Here is a 21,252-nt window from a genome sequence, read left to right as displayed (position 1 = left end):
ACAAGAGGTGGAGAATAGAGGCAGAGGAGGAGGAGAGGTAGAGGAGCGGCGTGCATTATTCATCCGTGCTGACACATCAGAATTTGTGATTCATCGGGAGAAGGGCATCAGTCAAGTCACAACCTATCTCTTAGCCTTCACTCATATATGCACACACAGAGATGTGATGAGCACATGTGTAATTACAAATGGCCTAGCGGTTGAAGAAAAAGGTAATAATTATGGGTCTGAAGCAGCAGAGTCATCCTTTAGAGTGAACAGACTGAGACTCAGATACATATTTACATAAGCAAGCACTGGAACAGGTTTCGCCACATATAGAGGATGTCCAACATGTGTTTATGTAAATATAAATGACTTATCTGCTTATTTGCAATTAACATTGTGCAGCCCATGCTACCTCATGGTATGGTTTTTACATACCGTAGTATGTGCTTTTATGTTTTATGTTGTTCCAAGCAGTCGCATCTATTTGGAATGAAAACATCATTTTGTTGATTGCAGGCTTAATCTGGATGTAAATTACAATGGCTTTCTCATATCCTTCATGCACTGTGCTCCTACTGCATTTCAGCCATTTTCTCTTATTTAAATCATCTTCATGTTATCCCTTTTAATCTTTGCTTACATTTAAATCTTTGACTTCAATGTGTAAATTCCTGATAATAATCTGTTTCACCCCAGCCTTTATCCGGGTTTATCCTAATCATCACATGGCCTTTTTTGTTCTTCAGTTTAGCAGTATGCGTGTTGCTATACGTATGTCTTTTTTTAAAATTATTTTTCAGCCTAGTTTTGTGTTTAGGTGTAAATCGATACTGCAGTTACTGTGTGAATGGAAAAGACAAGAAAACATGCCATTTAAGAAGATCTAATATGTGTGAATCACAAAAAAAAAAATCTCCAAATTTGTCCATATCTTCAGAGTAGGGACTAAAAACTTTAAAACTGAAGAACTAAAAAAATATTGGATCCCAAACTTACACAGTGGGGATGTACATCTCATAATGTGACAACTGCAGCATAAAGTGACTCTGTTCGTTTTTGATAAATGTCACAACGACAACATTTAGTTTACGCATCCCTGCCTTTTTATGTTGCTATATTGCATGCATTGACTAGAAACTATTTCAGTCCAATCCATTTTTATTAAGTAGTCTGTATAAATGAAGATATTTAATTGTTATGGGTAGCAGTGAAACAAACTGACATAATCACATTATACTCAGTTGTCTGCATGCAGTTTGCAATAACATATATTTCTTGTTTCAGTTGCATCTGCATGTTAATTAGCAGCCCTCAAGGTTCTGATATAGATAAAATAATTAATTGCATAGACAGAAACACCCCATCAGACTGCAATTAACTACCAGTACACAAATAAGAGTCTGTGTGGCAATATAAAGCTTTAACTGAAGCTTAAAAATGTAATCTCACACTGTATAAGATGAATATCTCCCTTATAAAAGGGAGATATCAAAGCTGCTTTTCTGGTCAAGTTTTGAACAGGAAAGCAGATTTCCTGAAAGCAGAGTTTGTCAGTTAGCAGTTCGACTAAAAATATCTAAATGCAACAGAGACTACAACATGCATGACTTAGTTGTGATAGACTGTCACTGGACAAGGCTGTTATAATACAGTTAGCAAGCTATGGGTGATTTGTTTAGCAGCTGACTGAAAGTCACAGAATCAAAGTAGCTACTAATATTGGCTTTTTTATACAATGTTACTCTGCAAAACAATTATCTTTTTAATATCCAATTAAAAAGATACAAAAATATTTGTATTAGGTGTGATGATATTATATAGATCTTTTCTTTATTGAAATATTTTAAGAGGGAAATTATTATTTATTTTGTTTTGCAGTACCATCTACAATATGTTGAAAATGCAGTGTTTTAATCCAAGGTTGTTGAATTTTGGGGATCTCACACAGGCGCCAGACTGTACAACTAAAAGTAATATTTTTTTTTTTCAAACCTTCAAACAAAATTGGGAATAAAAATTGTTGCACCAATATCTTCATCAAAAACCACAAACGGCTGTTCATAAAAACACGTTAACCGGTGTTGCCCGAGCATGCGACGTTCTGAATGCTGGATGGCTGCGGATTATTTTCCAGAGAGCCTTGCATCAACACGACAGGAAGCAGAGAGGAGCCGAAACATTGCTGCTTGGATGGCTTTGAAAAGGTCAATTAATATCATTGCAGAGACAACAACAAAGTGTCTGTTGGCTTGTAATACAGGTGGCTAAGCTCATGGTATCAAACTTGATATTCTCCTTCCTGCCGGCTGACTGGTGCACAGCAAACCCCCTGACTGAGAGCGTCTAAGATATTCTGACGAAACCCCAAAGACGGAAGGAACGGTTCACATGAGACACAGAGCACGAAGCAGTTAGTGAAAGACTGGAAATAAATCTTCAATGAAGCCTTCGACATGAAACCCAAGCTGCTTTACTGTACAGATGGGACAGAAAACCACTGAAACCACAGGGTGGCGTGTTTTTTAGGCCCGAGCAGCTAAGCGCTGCGAAGGCCTATTGTTTTCCTATTGTTTATTATTATTATTATTATTCTTCCACCCAAATGAATTGGCTTTTTGGGGGCTTTATCATATTCAAAAACTCACCAAACTTGGCGGAGGCCTTAAGCCTGTTTAAAATTTACGTATTTTAAAGTCGTAGCAAAAATTGCAACAGAAATGTCTCTACGGCGCCACCTAGAAATTGGAAAAACACCCTTTTTTACCCTCTGCTATTCACTTACTTTATCGTAGACACATGAAATTTGGTACACTTGTAGAACTCCCCAAGACGCTCAAAATTTACAATTAATGTCATAGTGCAAGTATCACAGGAAGTTGGCCATTTTTGATTGAAGTTCCCATTTTGACCCCATTTTTGCCGATTTTTGCCGTTTACAGCCTTTGTATTTGATCTATCTCCTCCTAGGGATTTTGATTGATCGACTTCAAACTCGGTCAGTCTGTTCATAAGGCATGTCCCATCTAAAGTTATCTAAACGGTGAGTTTTTGAGTATGCTGAAGGGGGGTTAGCAGGGGTCAAAGTTCACCTACTCGCCATAAAAAAATAAACTGCTATATCTCTTACACTCAAACTCACAGAAGCATCAAAGTTTCTGTGATTGATCATCATCGGGTCTTCTACAATACCCTATGGTCGAATGATGACATCACTTAGGCCACGCCCCCTGAGAACAGGAAGTGTAATGTTTTACTGTGAACTGTCGCTATCTGACCCCTTTGACCTCATCAACATGAAACTGTGCCCAGACACAGAAAACATGTTGGTGTATTGAGGATTCTAACCCCGACCAGCTTCGATGGAGCAGGTGGGCGTGGTGGCGTGGCGAAGTCACCTGTAACGCCATCGCCATACGTTTGGCTCTCAATTCCACATTTTCGGGCCCAGCTGCTGCAAACTCATAGGGATGGACCCTCATCCACTCCCCAACAGGAATCCATCACAATATTTGGTGGGCGTAGCCTAATTTCTCTATAGCGCCCCCTAGAAAACTTTAAATGATCAGCCCCAAGCCATGCTTTAACCTACAAATACGAAACTTTGTACACATGTGTACCTTGTCAGGACGTACAAAAAAGTCTCTTGGAGCCATGGTCTAAACCCCACAGGAAGTCAGCCATTTTGGATTCAAGTTCGGTTTTTGACCCCATTTTTGCAGTTTACAGCCTTCATATTTGATCTATCTCCTCCTAGGGATTTCGATTGATCGGCTTCAAACTCGGTCAGTCTGTTCATAAGGCATGTCTCATCTAAAGTTATCTAAACGGTGAGTTTTTGAGTATGCTGAAGGGGGTTAGCAGGGGTCAAAGTTCACCTACTCGCCATAAAAACATAAACTGCTATATCTCCTACACAGAAACTCACAGAGGCACCAAAGTTTCTGTGATTGATCATCATCGGGTCTCCTACATTACCCTATGGTCGAATGATGACATCACTTAGGCCACGCCCCCTGAGAACAGGAAGTGTAATGTTTTACTGTAAATGTTCGCTATCCGACCCCTTTGACCTCATCAACATGAAACTGTGCCCAGACACTGAAGACATGTTGGTGTATTGAGGATTCCAACCCCGACCAGCTACGATAGAGCAGGTGGGCATGGCGGCGTGGCGAAGTTACCTGTAACGCCATCGCCATACGTTTGGCTCTCAATACCACATTTTCGGGCTCAGGTGCTGCAAACTCACAAGGATGAATATTTATCCACTCCCCGACTGGAATCCATCACAATATTTGTAGGGCGTGGCCTAATTTCTCTATAGCGCCCCCTAGAAAACAGCAGCCCATAGGTTATGTTGTTATTAATTATTTAAATATACATTATTATAACTTTTTTTATATATATAGGTTTATTTTGTGGGTTAAAGTACAAACATTCATTCATTTTTGCTAGAAATAATACAAACAAAGTCATTCAGCAAAACTTACGACACAGCGAAGTAAGAACACACTGGGGTCAGTGTTGATGGAGTACGACTGGCACCTTGTGGAGAAATACTGGTACTGCTAGTGCAATACCAGTATTGCGACAGCAGGAGGCAGTGGTACTCCATCAATGAGAAAACAGATCGACGCTACGTAATAACAGTCAGCCGGCGACAGCTGGAGCTGCAAAGTTTTCCTGAACATTTTGCTTGCTTTTTGGAGCCACAGAACTGGACTACGCTCAACATTTTGCTTGGATTTTGGAGTTGCAAATACGAACCACGCTTTGGAGCAAGAAGGCTCTGTTGGACCGGAGTTGGAGAAGTTTAATGGGCTCTTTGCACCTCAGCTTACACGTTCGGAAAACACGGCTGAAATGTTTTTCCAAGGTAACAATTAATAATGTACATGATCCGAAACCCCAACAAGTAAGGCAAAGAAAGGTTTTAAGATGTTCGCCTCGTTATACATTCACAGATATGAAGGTGAGTTTTATTTTTCTTTAAACTGCTAGCACAAGCCTGCTAGCTTTCTAGTAAAAATCTGCTATTTAATTATCTAAAGATTTCTCAGCCATTCTAACGGACACTGTTTGTGCCTTATTTTCAAGCATATTACGTGTGTTTATTGTTAACGACAATAAAGCAGCGGGGAGGGGCAGGGGGAGCAGATTACAGTTCAGACTTTTTGCTTGAAGTATGACGAAGAAAAACGAGCACAGAGCTTACTCTGGTATCGGAGTTCTAGTTCAGCTGACTGTTAAGGTTCAGAGTTATTACTTTTAGAAAAATATGGCCGTGTTGCTTAAGGTTTCTGTGTTATTTCGTTTTATTACTTTTGCATGCTTGTTGTGAAGGGCTCATTAAGACGGTGTTTAGAGCGGTGTGTACGGCGTTAGCTTCAAGTGGTAGCTTTAACTTGTAGCAACGAATATTTACAAGCTGTCTTAATTGAGGATGGCTTGGAAATCCATGAAAACTTAAACAAATTACATAGTATTGTTTTATTTGTGTCTTAAGTACGACTTTGTCTTTTATAGCAGTCATAGTTTCTGAAAGTGGAAAAAAGAGCCGCATTCGGGTATACAGTTGTGACGTCAGCGCGGCAGGTGCAAAGAGCCCATTGCTGTTCGTTTAAACAGTCGTAACTCGCGGTGCGGTGAGTAATTTATTCCTTCCTGCTGGTTCTGGAAGCCGTCATGTTTGGAACAGTTATTCTGAGGAGGATGCTAACCCAATGCCTGAGGCCTGCAACGTTTTTAATGCTAACGAAGCGCTTGACTAATTCAATAAACTGAATAGTGTGTGTGATACATCCAGTTTCATAAATTCAGAGTTGTTTGTTATTATGTATAGAAGATGTTTAAAATGTCGTTTGAAAGAGCTCTCAGAAAATGCTAAGTATCTTTTTACAGATCCATTGGGGTTGTAATATTTAGTTGCAGCACTTCCTGTGATTAATACCTAATTAATGGATGAGCTATCAGTCTGTGCAAGCTTCAGTCTGTGCTATTGTTCTAAAGTGCTGAAAGTTAACTGTGCTCTGTTATTGTGCATTGCCCTTGGTTTATTACTGAACAGTGCGGTTTATTAAACTGATACATCTTAACCTTCAACATTTTCCTGACTCATTTCACGATAACGTTAAAGTTGCACTGCATTTAGATCTCAGTTGTAGTTAACATCAAGCATGTGGGTGTGGCTTAGTGTAAAACTTTCACTATTTACCATGAAACATCAACATTAAATGACTTCCAAATGCAAGATCACAGCTGCATCATCACACTTCCTCTGTCTTTCTAGAGAACAGCCCTGAACACATTTCATGGTCACTTGATGACCTCACTGTAGCCCCGCCCACTTTTAAGAGGCAGTCACATGTTTTTTCTGCTGTATGTTTTACTGTTATTCTAGAATTTATATGGGTTTCATCATGTGAATACTGACTAAAAACGATAACATGATGAACTCTATGAATGCTGGCTGCTGACCGAACCGCATTGGGGTGTAGAAATGACGAACTGCAGTTCTTCGCCATGTGCATATGATCGGCTCTAAATGACACGTGGATCATCGGACTGGCGCCAAATTGAAAACGTATGACCTTTGTTGACCTCTAAAGAGCAAAACAGCATTGAAATGTATTTTGACTTCCCCTGCGCCCCTACATTAATCCGCCAGCTGTATTTCCTCGCTAAACCAATGAATCTATACCACATTTTTTTGCATCTTGAAGGATAGCCGCCGAACGCATAGATGCGTACCGCCTGGAGGACGGGCGCGGAAACTGCGCAACAACTTCTGTCTTAGCACGTGCGCAGCGTTGATGGAAACTGAGCAACTGCTTCCGCGGTGCGGGCGGAGGCGCTGAAAACTGCGTGAGAACTTCTGTGGTGGCTGGCGTGAGGCGGCGGTTGCTCGTACCCCGCGGTGGCAATAGGCCGGAGCGGCGCTTGGCTGCGAGGGCCGTTCGAGGCTGCTTGCAGCTTTAATTTTATTTATTTTTTTTGCATTTTTTTTAATGTGCAAAATTATGCCATCATTTCATGAGGTTCTGCACCTGACAGCTTCAAGATGGAATCCCATGTGGCACCAAACGTGTTCAGACTCCTGGACGTAAATATTTAATCCGTCTCCAAATGACAGCCTTTCATTCTGCTTCACTGTGACTTCTCCCTTTCAGAATTATGTAAGCCTTAAGATCTGTGCCTTTCTCCCTGACATCACAGCATCTTGTGCGTCCTTTTTGTTGACAAGAGTGAAGGTGGAAGACAAAGTAAAAATCAGCAGGGACGTTCTCCTAAAGACAGGAATCCATGCGTGAAAATGACTGATTAGAATAATTAGTGATGTGGAAATGGTCTGGAAGAATAACCAGCAAACACACACTGCCTCTGAGGAAAAAAAAAAAAGAAGAAAAAAAGGTCCATTTGTGTGCGAGGAGGAAGACCTCCCACGGATTCACCACAACAGTGCAATTTTCCACTTTACAGAAAGCCACACAGCGGAAGCAACGAAAAACCTTAAACACGCATTAAGAGTTTACACGATTAAACTCCTCCAAACAAACAGCAGCCCTCGGAAAAAATGTGTCAGCTCCAATAGATGTATCATTATATTACATTTTGCCTTGCATGCTTAAGTGGCTCTGTTAAAAACAAATCCTTCAAAGTGCAATTCCAAACACTAATAAGGAGGTCTCAGAAACAGTGACTATGTATGGAAATGGGTTTAGTTTAAGCATTGCTACTGAGCAGCAGATGCTGCAGCCGCTCTATTGTCTTTCCAAATAAGTCCATCCGCTTCGCCACCTGGTGCCTTCCACACCTAAAGTCATTCTAATATTAGTTTAATGGCCCATATGCATTTGTAATGTGTCTATGATTGCCTTGTGAGAAGAGTACAAAATCACATTATCATAATGGGATTTTCTGTTTGCAGTCAAATATGAATAAAACATAGCAGAATTTGCAGACTTCTTTTTAAATGAATATTCAAGTTGTTATATGTTGGGCATTTTTCCTCCTCTTTTTTTCCCAACCCCCACATTTTCTTCTGCTAAATAACCCTCCATTATACAGCTGTTAATGAGGCATAAAAGCTAAACTAATTGTCACTCTCCCTTCTTTCAATAGTGCCATCAAAAAAAAAAAAAAAAGCCACTTTCAATGAGAGGAGAGGATGTGGAACAAAGGCTCTGCCAGTCTGCACTGGTCCCTTCACGCTGCTGCCCAGCCAACAATGAGAAGAAGGTGACATGGGAACACACTCAGACGCGTTTGCCAGTCAGACCCTAATCTTTAATTCAGACTGAGATCGGGGTTTAGAGAGTGGGGTAGAGGAGATGGGGACAGGGGGGGGGACACAAAGAACATTGACTGTCAATGTGGAATAAAACAATTTCGGAAAACGATTCCTTCTTTAGTTTCCACTCGACAAGTGAATAACCAGGCTGGGTGGGTGGGGTGTGCACCGCTGCCCCGTGTATTAACAGTGAAATAAATAAATAAATAATAAATGCAGAGTGCCGCTCACCTTGGTAAGGAAGTGCTCCGTTTCTCGACAGTTTGCCAAATTCATGTGGGGATGTTGGCAGCGGGAAGCCTCCTTGGAAACAGCGAGGGTGACTGTAATCCAGTGGCAGCAGCGGAGCTCCGCTCAGAAGAAGGTCTGCCTTTGTGGAGGAGGCTGCATGCTCACATCGCCGGTGTCTTTCCTTCCCTCCTGGCTGTCCGATGTGATTCTCCGGAGCGCAGCGGGTCACGGAGCTGCCGCGCTCAACCTATCTGTCGGGGGAGCATCGCTGGTCGGGGGGAAGAAGGGGGCCTCAAATAGCTACTGCTGGCTCGATGCTCTGCTCCCTGCTTTCTTGCTTAATGCCCTCCTCTCTTTCAGTCTCTCTCTCTCCTCCCCTCCCTGCTCCTCCTATCTCTTACCGGAGCTCTCTCCTCCTCTTCCTCCTCCTCCTCCTCCTCTCCCCTCCAACACATGACGTGATGCAGCCAGCATCTCCAGTGGCAACCGTATCCCCCATCACCCCTATTACCCCCATTACCAGCTCGCATCCACTCCACCAACCCCCGGCTGTCCCCGGATCGCAATCGCGCATGGAGGTGGATGCTGAGGTACTTTGCCACTGTGAATTGGTGTGTCGTATCTCCCCCCCACACCGCAACCCCTCACTGTGTTCCCGACGGGCCAAACTGAAGATAAGCACCTTCCAACTTCGTAGATTGCCATAACGCCTCGGCTAATTATATCTGCTGGCAACAATAGAGACTCAGAGTGTCCAGTATTAACTCCCACAGAGCAGACGTACAGTATGGCTGGACTTTTCATTCATCTTGGTCAGGAATTTAGCATAATAATAATAATAATAATAATAATAATAATAATAATAATAATAATTTAATCCACTGAGCTTATTTTACACATGTTTGAAATAAACCACTTTACATCCTGTTGTGTGACTGTAAAATAGATATCAGCAGACTGTGTTTTAAAACTAATGAAAATCCACAATTAAGATTCTCAGAAGATTTGAATTTTCCATAAAAACCATTAGGAGTTTGAAAACAGAAATGTCATCAATAACAATCACTGGTCAAACTGCTGATGTGACGATTGTCCCTTAGACATTTCAATAATTAGAGCTCATTGACAGTTTCAGAGAGTAGTAGTGTGAGCAAGAACAGTTTATTACTGACCGAGTGCTGTAGTCAAGCACGTAAATGAAAATTTAGTGAAAGGAAAAAGTGGAGTGGAAAAAGGTGAACAAGGAGCAGTACGACCTGAAGGCCATGGTGTACAATAGCCACATTCTTTGTGCCTTTAGCAACTGGTGAACCAAAAGTGTCAGAAGCGTTTTACTCGAGCAGAAGAGAGAAAGGACTTCACCGTGCCTCATTTCAAATCAAAGTAAAATGTCATGTTATTCAGAAATGAAGATTAAAGAGACCTGGCCTTCTTTGAGACCAGAGTAGTGTGGAGGCTGGTCGCCTCCATGTTGTTCTGCACTGATACAGTAATTCATCCAAAAGACATCTGAACAACGTTTTGAGCGCAGACACTCAGACTTATAAGTAGACTCACATTTGTGTGATCAAATAACTTTATATATCGTATGTAATATTCAATGAGAACCTAATTGGTTTTCATCAAAATGAACAGAAATGAACTTTTGACAAATAATGTTAGCAATTAATAAAGATCAAATATGCGTCTCAAAACTTTAGAGAATTTCCTGAGACAAATGAACTTCACTTTGAAATTCAAATTTAATGAGCTTCACTTGGAGAGGAGATTAAAAAAATTCAACACTTATTCAGAAATGCCATAAATTATTGAAATATTTCTCTTTGTACAAAATAATTAAATTTCTTCCCAATATGAACATACATTATTCTCTAAGTTCAGACTTATTTTGTTGATCTTGGAACAGAATTTGGAGAATGTTTTTCACCTTGAAAATGAAATAATGAAAAATGAATGAAATTTGTCTTTTTATATGTATTCCCTCTAAATTCATGACAGCGATTCAGCAGAACATTATGCCTTATAAAATAAGTTGATGAACTTTGGTTTATTCATTTTATGATTGTCTGTAACATTGGCATTTATGTTGCGCGTGTGCCATCAAGTGCAATTTAGAATCACTGACGACTGCCAATTTGTTCACATTCTCTTTCAATCTTTATATTTTCATACCTATTTGAGTCTTCTTGTGCTTGTGTGTGAGCAGTTGGTGAAAGACAAGGATGATGTCATCACTCATTCTGCTCCTCTAGTCATTAATACTCTGCACTGCAACCCAACAGTGTGGAAACAAAGCCATAACCAAAGCAAACCCCTTAGCTTTTGACCAGAAATATAAGAACTGACCTGTTTCTTTTTTCTTTCTTTCTTTTTCTTTGTTGTTGCTAAAGGTTTGGTCTTATTTAGGTCACACGGCATGACAGTATTAGCAGCCACAAGGGTGAAATCCAAGGTGTTGTTAGTGTGGCGAGGCAGGTCGTTCTGACACAACTAGATTTCTCAACGGAGGTTTTCCTTCTCGCCGCTGACCCCCTGGCAACCCTCTGCAAACAGAATGAGAATTAGCCACTCTCCAGTCAAGCAAGATTCATTATCATTTAGCTGCGTTACCATCACTTATATACCCTCTAGCAGTGTGTTAAAAAGCCATTTTCTTTAAATTTGTTGACATGGAAATTGACATAGTTTGCTAAAAAAAAAAAAGCACAAACCCCCCCTACAAATCAGATAACTGCCATCATCTTTCAGACTAAAAGCAGCAATTTTTCCAGCCTTTTACAAAGCGTTTAAGAGACAAAGGGTTCTGATTTCACTACCTTTCTTTGTTGCTACTGACATCTAGTGGGAGCATTCTATTATAATAGAGTGTTTTGTGAAGATGGGAGAGCACAAAAGCTTTCAATTTGTGGAGGTTTTTCTTTTGTATTTTTTTGTCATAACTGTGTCACATTGGGACACAAGGGAATAAAAAGAAGCTTAATTTAATAACTAAAAATATCCCAAAACATATCTCACCCAAACACAGACATGGATTTAAACCCAGCCTTAATAACTGTGTCTTCTGAGAGGTTGTAAGTTCAGGATTCCCTCACATTTTTTTATTTTAAAATGTTATAATTTAACAGATGCAAATAATTCTTTCTGACAATTGTTTTCAAATAATGTTTTGGCTGTTTTAATATAAATATTCCTTTCAAAAATGCTTGTACTTTTGTCAAGTTTTATGATTTGTACATGGCATAGATCATGAAGTTTCAGGAGTGCAGCTGGTTTCTGATTTGGCTGACGGGCAGAGGCTGTTTCACCGGTTGTATTTGAATGTTGATTTAGACCACTTCTCAAATTTGGACTAAACTTCAATATCAAAGTTTGTGATTTCTGCTACCCTTTTTCTGCAAATAAGGAAAAAAGTGTATCAAAGCTTTGGAATGTAAATAAAACACTTTAGATCAGGCTCAGTTTAAGAATTACAAGTCAAAATTCAAAATGTTCAGGTGAAACAAAGTAAAGGTACAACAAATTATGTTCTATTTGTGGATTCTCCACGAACAGTTCAGGTTAAGACAGCGGGAAAGCACCTTCTGAAATAAGATGGCCATCTATTACAGCTTAACGACAGCTGGGGCGAGCTGCTGCATGGGATGAGCAGTTTGCCATCTGGTATCATCCAACATTGTGAACAAGACACTTGCTTCAGTAAAAGCACGTTAGCAGCTAATAAATATCTGAGGTTGAGCGTCCGGCAGTGTGTATATTGAGTGCTGCGTCTGCTTCCTGTAAGGTTAAAGCAACCTGCTGCAGGCTACGCGTCCTGTCTGCCACTCACCCCGCCTCCCAGTGTTACGTTACCATATTCCCATTTTCAGAGCTGAAGCTAGGGAAGAAAGATCCCTAAAATTAGCAAGTTGGGTGCCCTGTCTCCACCGCTGCCCAGCAGCAGTGACGTTAATTGCAACCTATTTATACTCTGTGAGTTCAGGACCCAGAAATATCAGGTTTCTCTTATGCTTTATTTTGGCATTCTCAGGTTTAAAATGACCTGTGGAAAGCCTTGAGATGGAGAGCTGAAATGTGAGGTCACAGATCAGTGTTTAGCAACATGCACTCCAATAGGGTGCATAAGACAGCTTATTTTAATTATGTCACAAAACTTTTCACCCATTGGTGTTATATGATCAACTGCCCATATAGTATTGCGTTACAATTAGAAATGAAAACACAGTGTTTCTGATTTAACTGGAATAAACTTTGACATGAAATGAGCTTGATTGTAAATAGCTGCATGCAGCATGAGGTAGAGCTGACATTTGCTGCAGCTCTTCACTGGAAATAAGCTGAACTGATGCGACAATCTGATGATAGACACATCTATTGCAACTCCTGTGAATGCTATGAATGCAAATATGACAGTAAAATAAAAAAAAAATAACGACTGTTTTTCTTAAGCAAGCTGACGACACGGACACACATATTATCTTTGAATTCTGAATTTTATTCAGATATCTCCAAGACACTTTTGCTCGCAAGCCGTCATCAGGTAAAATGAATGAGTTCAGTAAGAAAGGCGGCGTCAGCTTGGAGCCTGACCTTACGGATCCCAGAGTTCACAGAGCCGCTTGGTGTGCTTTCAGTTTCACACAATCAGCAATAAATACAAGATCAACAAAAATAAAGTCTTGTGTTTGTAAGACTAAGACGCAATAATGGCTTAAGAAGCCATCCGTTTTATTTCTGAGCTGCATTTGAGGTCAAAGGGCAAAAGTGGGACTCTTTCACTCTTTCACACAAATGTCGTCTGTAATCCCCAATAACAGTCTGAAACGGTCTTATTGACATTCAACTGAACACATTAGCTGCTGGTGTAATTACAGAAAGAAGATGGATGTCGACATACTTCCAAGCTTTGTAATACTAAAACAATTTGCTGAGAGAGGATGAGAAAACTAAGAAGGCATTCTTAGTCAATACACTCAGAAGACAGCAATTTATTGTGAACGAAGCAACCAGAGTCAATTATCTCCGTCTGTAGGATAAGCATGTGTCATTTAGAACAACAATTCTGCAGAGATACTTTTAGCTTGGGAAAAAAAAGAATATACCTCTAATTGAAATAAAACAAACTGCACAGGCTAGAAACACTAATAAGAGTCGACTTTGTTGCTGCCTGTTTTATGCAATCCAATCAATGCCAATTTTCTCAAGTCTTTCAAGTAATTGTTCTGGAGGCTGACAAAGAGTATTGCAGTTTTAAATATTAAGACACTGAAATTACTAGTCCTCTACTACTGTTGAATTAGTGTCCTTGCTCGAAGTTACACTTTATTTTAAATCAGATAAGTCAGTAACAGAATGTTTGGCACAGTAATCTAAATACATTTCCCATATTAAACAGACATTAAGTGAAAAACCTGCTAGTTTGAGTTGATATATAAATAAACAAAACAAGAGTTGAACTTCCATAACCACACTTCATTTTCATGCATGTTTTCTGAATATCTTGATCGGATGCCAGAAATCAAAAGCCTTTATTTTACAAAAAGCCTGATGATGGTGTGATGCTCCTTTTTAGTTGGAGAAACTCTAAAACAGAGAAGGTGGGAGTAAGTCATCAATTTGCTAGTCACAACCAAATCTCATGTCTTTTCATTCAAGTCGCAAGAAAAGAAAGAAGTCAAAAGTTCAGCTCTAAGTCATGGCGAAGGAATTCTAAGTCAAGTCTCAAGTTGTCAACTTAAGAATCATCATCAAATTTTACTAGTTTGCAAAAATATTAGTAATTCCAAAATGCATTTATTTGCCAGAATTAAATGTTAATGATTACATAGTAACAAAACTTCTGGCACCTTAGCATTTTACACACAACATAAATAATGTCTGGCCTTTTTCACAGTTTCTTACCCATCTCATTTTGAAGCAAAATCTTTCAAAGAAAGTGTATTTTCTGTACAACTATTGCTAAAGCGACATTGTATGTTTTGATCAAATAAGACACACAATGTTAACACGGAAAACAATGAATGCTTTTAGAAAACAAGCATCGTTCTAAACTTCCTCGTCTACAGTGTTGGATGAACTAAAAAACATTATAGGTAGAGAATTATTTCTAGATTAGAAAATGACCTGGAAACTGGTTTTCACTCAGAAAATGTAAATATTTTCTATTTTTCAGTTTACTTTCATTTAACAAAGTGTGGACTTTTTCTTAACACCGAGATTTGACCTGTTTAACAAAACGAGTTAATCACTTTGGACTGGCAAATCGAGATGGTAGTTTTAACAAAATTTAGATCAGTTTTTTTCAAACCAAAAATTAGAACATATTTTGAAAAGCATGTAAAATAATTTTGCAGTTGTTTAACTAAAAGGGTTTAAAGAAGTTGACCATTCATCTAATTTTTGATCCGCGTGTTTCTTGGACAGTACGTATCTTTTGGACCTCCTTGTAATTTGTTTAAACTAATTAAATGACTTGAGGAATTATTTTCTATGGTACCTTTGTGTACCCTTTTATGCAACATAACTGAATGTTGTATTGGATTCTGGGAAAGAAGTTTAAAATAGCAAGAAGCTAATAAAACAAACTATTTTAATAAAGGGACACATTCAAATAAAAATACAAGTTGAATTTGATTTGAAATTTCAAATAATTTAAAGTCAAAAGTCAAGTGAAGTCAGAGGAACTAGAAGATTGAGTTGAGGTCTTCAGTTTTAAGTTATTACAATTTTTTCCATTCTTATACCAGAAACCAAGAAGTTTAAAACAGGCTTTGTGACTTCATCAGAAAATTTATTCCAGATCGGAAGCAGAGACTACTCCCAGAGGATGTGGGTTTATTGCTATGGTTTGGTCTGACACGTTGCCATTAGAGCCAGAAGTGGAGAAAATGATGAACACAGATTGTTTGTTAAAGGGGAGTCTCTTCATGGAAGTCAGTGGAGCTCAATGAAAGCCTCCATCTCCTCAGAGATCAGGCCCCTGTAAGGCAGCCTGTGCTTTTCAATCGCACGAGCTGCCAGGCACTGAAGGGTGATGTAGTTCAACGGGTACAGTGCTGTGTGGCCGCCGCTGTGATCATCCAACAGCTCGTAAGCCGTTTTCCTCTGAGCGTTCGTCGCGTCGAAGTGGGCCCCCGCCTTCACCAGCAGCGCCATTATCTCTGGGCAACCGTTGATGGCGGCAACGTGCAGCGGGGTGTTGTTCTCGCAGTCCCGCGAATCGACATCTGCGCCGCACTCTAGGAGCAGCGCTGCCACCGCCTGGGAGGGGAAGCGGCCCACTGGGTAGCGGCCCACAGATGTGGTCTCTTTGTCCACGGCCATGTGGAGCGGCGTGAATCCGTTCCGACCTCGAGGGTTGAGCTTGAGCAGCCGGTAGACCGTGTGCTTCTTTTGGTGTTCCTGCTCGGGGTTGCACTCGAGCTTTTCCAGTAAAAAGATGAGATGGAGAATGATGGAAAGCGCCTTGTTGAACTGAGGGGCTTCTGGCGGGTTGTCTCTCTGTGCCACAGCTCTTTCGACTTCCCTCACGCTTTTCCCCAGCACAGTCATTAGATCCTGGAAGGTGATGCGAGTTGACAGGGTGCCTTTGGCTCTGTCCTGAAGAACAAAAGAAAAGAGCTCTGCAAAGGAGAGGAAACTGGAGGCTGTCATGGGACTGAGGGGGTCCAAGTTGCTCTGCTGCATCTCTAAAGCATATTTCCACAGACTGATACAGCGCTCAAAGTTGCCCGAATCAGCATACACAGCTCCCCTGTACCGAATGTAATAAGATGTGTCCGGGTGGGATGGGCCAAGGATGCGCTCACGAACCAGTAAGGCCTGCATCCTCATTTCATCAGGATCAGTGATTAAAGCTTCAAGCTCCTCTGCAGTGCTCACCTCCTGGGCACATCCGTAGGCAGGGATGGGAGGACCAGGCGGAGGCTTGGACAGCGATCCAGCTTTGTCGCCCGCCTCCCTCAGCTCCATGGCTCTTCTCCAGTATCTCATCGCTCCCAACAGATCGCGTTTCTTGTCCACAAACGTTGCTCCCAGAAGCTCCAGTGCATCGATCCGCTCCTCTCTGGAAGAGCGAGGCTGGTGGGCCAGATACTCCACAATGTTAGTGTGACCCGTCACACTGGCAGCCAGGAGGGGGGTCATCCCATACCCATCCCTCTCCATGCGGGCGTTGCACTTCAGCAGCATCTTCATGATGTCCAGACTCCCAGACTCAGCGCAGTCATGGAGGGCCGTGTTCCCTTTCACACTCTTTCGGTTCACGTCAGCCCCACGGTCCAGGAGAAACTTGGCTATCTCTTTGTGGCCCTTGTAGCACGAAATCATGAGGCAGGTGTGGCCGTGGCGGTTGGCGACCTCCATGTCCGCTCTGTGCTCCACCAGGTAGCGAACGATCTCCAGGTGGCCGTCAAAGCAAGCGGCTCGGAGCGGGGTGGAGTTGGTGAGCGTGGCGTTGTTAACCGAGGCGCCGTGTTTCAGCAGCGTCTTCACCACGGGGAGGTGACCCGCTGCCGAAGCCGCCCACAGCGGTGGAGCCCCCTCGATAGTCTCGCCGTCAAAGTTGACCGAGCCTCCGAGTTCAACATTGGCTTTACAATGTTCGAGCAGGTAGTCTACGACGTCTAAGTGTCCGTACCGAGAGGCTATGAGAAGCGCGGTGCTGCCCTGGGTTTTCTCCTCCGCTAAAGCCTCCAGCTCCTCCGGAGTTTTGTTGCTCAGCAACTTCTGGATAAGTTTCAGCTTACCATCTCTGGCCGCGTTGAAAACCGCCACGGTTATATCCATTTTACAGGCTCTGTGCTGTAGCACCGCACACCAACTCCATGCCCACTTTCTTATAGAATATCTGAAGTATCTGGTTTTAAGTAGTGGAGCGCCGGAATCTTAGTTTGGACCCTGTTTCTGACTCATATCTTTCTGCCATTTTGAGGTTGCTGTCAAGATGGCGTTTGTGCTCTTTGACAGGTCTCTGTTTACAAGTGAACCCTAGCATTCTGGGTAATGTAGTCTTAACACAGCGTTTTAGTACATGAAAGAGGCCGTGTTATTGGCAGAAAAATACGTTTCCCATGAGTCAAAGCGAGTTAAATTACCGACAGCTGATGGCTTTCTTTGTTATGGTTGTTGGAACCAACATTAGGCTTTGTCTCTGACTGACAATCAGCTGACGGCGAACTCAATAATAATAATAATAATAATAATAATAATAATAATAATAATAATAATAATAATAATGATGATGATGATGATGATTATTATTGTGCAACTTCCTTGAACCCTTTTAGTTAGTTTAACAACTGCAAAATTATATAATATTATTATTAGTAATAATAATAATAATAATAATAACAATTACAATTATTATGTAGCCTTATTCCATTTAAGTCATAAATTTGAGTGATGATAAAACAATTTGCATGTACTGGACAGTGAGGCCTCCTCAGATGTGAGCATACGGTATTGGTTACAGCTCTCAGATGGTTACTGGTACTGCCGTAATTTGACCTTAATGGTAAAATATAAAGATTGAGTATTATCTGCTGGCAATGTTCTGTTAGTGGTAAACAAAAAATGACAGATTTAATATTTTCTTAAGAAAATCTAAAGCTTTTAATTAGATTTAATTAGATTTAACTGTGGCTAAACACTGTTAAAACACAATATGGCTCAACTATATATATATATATATAATAATTATTATATATATATTTATATTTATATATTTATATATATATTTATATATCAAAATGAACAAAAAAATTTATGTGTGGCAGAAAATGAACACTGCAACTCATCCTGAAAACACAGTTTTTATTGGAACACAGAAATTGTGTAAAATCCCATAAAATCAAAAATGACAGAGCATTTCTGATATTGTGGGGAAGCTTTTCTTCAGCAGGAACAAATTCAGAGTTAATAGGATGATGGATAAAGCAAAAGACAAAACAATACTGAAAAAACTAATCCACCATCCAGCAATTCAGGGACCCATACAGAGTGAGAGCTGTAAAATGCTCTAAGTCAAAGTCTCAATACATGATGCCCACTGACATTTACCATCTTTTCTGCCTGAGCTGGAGCTGTTTTACAAAGAAGGCAGGGCGAATAGCTTTAGAAACTTTCAGCTGTGGTAGCAATGAAAGCTTGCTCTATAGTATTTACTCAGGTTGAAATTCAAATGAAACCCACACTTTGCAGTATCTAATTTGCTTATAACATATACCAATTATGTAGCCACAGTACTTTTGTCAGTGTATCACAGAAAACAAGGACAAAAAACATTGACATTTGTAAACAATTATTTTATTCATGGTGTCCATCAATTTTCCATATTTGCTTGTCTATGAAAGACTGTTTTCTATCTTTAAATCAGGATTCAAACCCAGGATTTTCTTGCTGCAAGGCAGCAGTGCTAACTGCTCCTCCAAGCTATCTTTATTGTTTAAGTATTTATTTATATTTTTTGAACTCCCAGTTGCAGGTGCCATAATGCTCAATAAAAACAATTCTGTTTCTAATTATTCTGAGCGTATCTCAGCAAAGCTTTTATGTTCCTAGAGCACAAGCTGTCTCTAGCACTTTACATCACAAAACTTTGAACTACAAAGTCGAAAAGATTGGATTTCTCCCATTTTATCCTTTTGCTCTCCAGTCTGTAGGAAATTAAGCTCCTTCAGAGTCACAGATGAACATGTCCCAAATGGGTGCTTGTTGAGACTTATTTCCATACTTCAGAAGTTAATGGAGTTGGTGAAACATCACCCCCGGGGCATAAGCCTGAAAGTGCTCTGAAAGTCAATTTTTACGTTTTTTAAAATGCGAGTTCTTTCTACACTCTGTCCCAGGGTTGCAATGTCTGTTTGGGTCATAAAATATCAAGATGTCCAATTAACCTCAAACAAGGCAAGTAAAGTGGCTTGAAAGCTTATGAATATTTCAAAGCTCTCAACATGTCATTTTGTTCTTTCACCAGCAGAGGACGCAAAACATCCATATTCGGACAATATTCCATATTGCTCTGCACGGATCAGCCTGTATATGTGGTGTACGGGAACAAATAGATTTCCATTTATCAACTAAAATGCTAGGCACATCAGTCTGTGTAGATTAATTATTTTCTAAGCAGGATGTTCTGTGTGATTGCCACCCTGATCATCAGTTTAGAACTCACCAGAGGAATGCCTGAATTGGATGTGTGGATTTAAAATTAAACAGGGAGTTTGAGCGCACAAAGAGACAATATTGTTTGCGGAGAACCACTAAAAGCCCCACAAAATGACACCAGGAGTTTGCAAGTCTCAGAGGACGCAGCCTCTGTTTGCGAAAACAGGAAGCTTTTGTTGGCGCAAAAGAGGGTTTTGAACCATTGTTACTGTCCTTCATTGGTCCTTAGAAATGACAAAATGAGAAGAGATAAAGTGTCAAATTGGAATAAAGAATCATCTTCTTGTGTTTTTAGTGTGCTCTTTATTGGTAAGTTCTGAAACTTCTCACATTGTGTCAGTCATATTTACAATAGGAGTCTTTCAAATACACAAAGGCATTTATCATTTGCACAGTGACATGCAAAACTTTTGTACGCAATAATAGAGTAGATTTATTACAAAAATACAACTTCAAGTTAAACATATGAACTGAAAAGAGCTACATTAGAAAGGGGCAACACCTTTTTGGAAAGTCAGCGCGTCAAGAAAAATACACAAACACCACTCTGCCATTCACAATACTGACATACCAGCAAGCACTTAAAGACTGTCTGCATGTCTTTGTTTAAGCTTAACTAATCAAGACATGAGGGACTCTGTTGATACACACAACACTGTGTGCAAGATGCGGCACCCTGGTCATTGGTATGCTGCTTCTTGCCCAGTATCTGGAAGGGTGGGACGAAAAGGTCGACAGAGGGGAGGCGAGCCGCTTGCTTTCACTGGAGCCTTGGCAAGGTCTCCCTAGAGGTTTGCGAGCAGCTCACTGAGCAGCACCTCCCTCTCACCTAGAAGCACATCTCTCTTCAGACTGGTTCCTTTGTTCACAACCTTTATCTTCATGGCCAGATTCTTCACTTGTGCCTGAGGCAGTGCATCAAAAAAAAAGTCTTCATTGAACACCGGGTTCCTGCTGTTCTTGATAATGGTGCTCCGTTGTTTCTGCTGCTTGCCGGGGTTCAGGTAGAGCGCCACACAGCAGTTAATGCTTTTCAGGTCCGTCTGCCTGTTATAGAGGGCCTCTGCAGCGAGCACTCGCACTCTTAGCCGGGCGGCTTCGGGGTCGTAGTGGGTGCTCAACCTCAGGGTGCCCCCCTTGTGGAGGTTGATGGTGTGCTCACGTTGCAGGAGATCCGAGGCTGCTGGCCTGGAGCTGCCGGCTTTGGCTCCTCGGAAGGCAGGAGAAGGGGGGCAGCGCGCGCGCCGCCGCTGCATGTTGGGGCTGTTGTCGGCAGAGCTGCATTCGTCAGTGGAGAGAGAACTGTGGCGTGCCAGGGAGCGTTTTGCACGTGATACCTTTAGAGGGCAAATGAAAAAGCAGCAGGTAAATATACAAAGGATTTACTTCTAGCTCAGATAATATCATCTGACTAAAACAAGCAGAAGCTATCACCTTAGCTTGTGTTTCCTGGGTAATAGATCGAAGTAGGGAAGCAGACCTGGAGAGGAGGGGGGAGTTAAATGGGGAAGACTCAGCAGATGAGCAGGTGTCGCTCTCTCCTCCGCTGAAGTAGCGATAAGGATTGGGGTCAGCTGGGG

General features: G+C 41.0%; 3 protein-coding genes across 7 annotated transcripts in view; all 3 read right to left on the bottom strand.

The window, feature by feature from the left end:
* LOC129361637 (receptor-type tyrosine-protein phosphatase S-like) overlaps positions 1–9,017 on the bottom strand; it is a 95,617-nt gene extending 86,600 nt beyond the window's left edge. For 4 of the 5 annotated variants that reach the window (XM_055032603.1, XM_055032605.1, XM_055032604.1 and 1 more), the window contains exon 1: positions 8,510–9,011. The gene's annotated coding sequence lies outside the window, so the exon portion shown is untranslated. Of the gene's footprint in view, positions 1–8,509 lie in introns of all 5 variants that reach the window. The other variant, XM_055032607.1, reaches the window with a different exon arrangement.
* Positions 9,018–12,980: 3,963 nt separating this feature from the next.
* On the bottom strand, positions 12,981–17,472 carry fem1a (fem-1 homolog a). Its single transcript, XM_055032618.1, has one exon. It carries the CDS (start codon positions 17,291–17,293, stop codon positions 15,440–15,442), a length of 1,854 nt encoding a protein of 617 aa, XP_054888593.1. The 5' UTR covers positions 17,294–17,472; the 3' UTR covers positions 12,981–15,439.
* A 2,504-nt stretch (positions 17,473–19,976) lies between these two features.
* The window catches only part of LOC129361643 (C2 calcium-dependent domain-containing protein 4C-like), a 2,800-nt gene continuing 1,524 nt past the window's right edge, over positions 19,977–21,252 (bottom strand). Inside the window, exons 2-3 of the mRNA XM_055032619.1 lie at positions 21,107–21,252; positions 19,977–21,009 (exon numbers count right to left, since the gene is read on the bottom strand). The exon at positions 21,107–21,252 is cut by the window's right edge and continues 612 nt beyond it. Coding sequence (XP_054888594.1) covers positions 20,458–21,009; positions 21,107–21,252 — 698 coding nt within the window. The 3' untranslated portion in view covers positions 19,977–20,457. The remainder of the gene's footprint in view (positions 21,010–21,106) is intronic.

Source organism: Poeciliopsis prolifica, unplaced genomic scaffold (genome assembly GCF_027474105.1).
Source record: "Poeciliopsis prolifica strain line A6 unplaced genomic scaffold, Auburn_PproV2 SCAFFOLD008, whole genome shotgun sequence".
In the NCBI taxonomy this organism is placed as follows: domain Eukaryota; kingdom Metazoa; phylum Chordata; class Actinopteri; order Cyprinodontiformes; family Poeciliidae; genus Poeciliopsis; species Poeciliopsis prolifica.
Note: the sequence above shows the minus strand (reverse complement) of the source record. Positions and strands in the feature narration are given on the sequence as shown.

Excerpts from the sequence above, each read along its gene's own strand:
- fem1a (XM_055032618.1), bottom strand. The coding sequence starts at position 17,293 with ATGGATATAACCGTGGCGGTTTTCAACGCGGCCAGAGATGGTAAGCTG.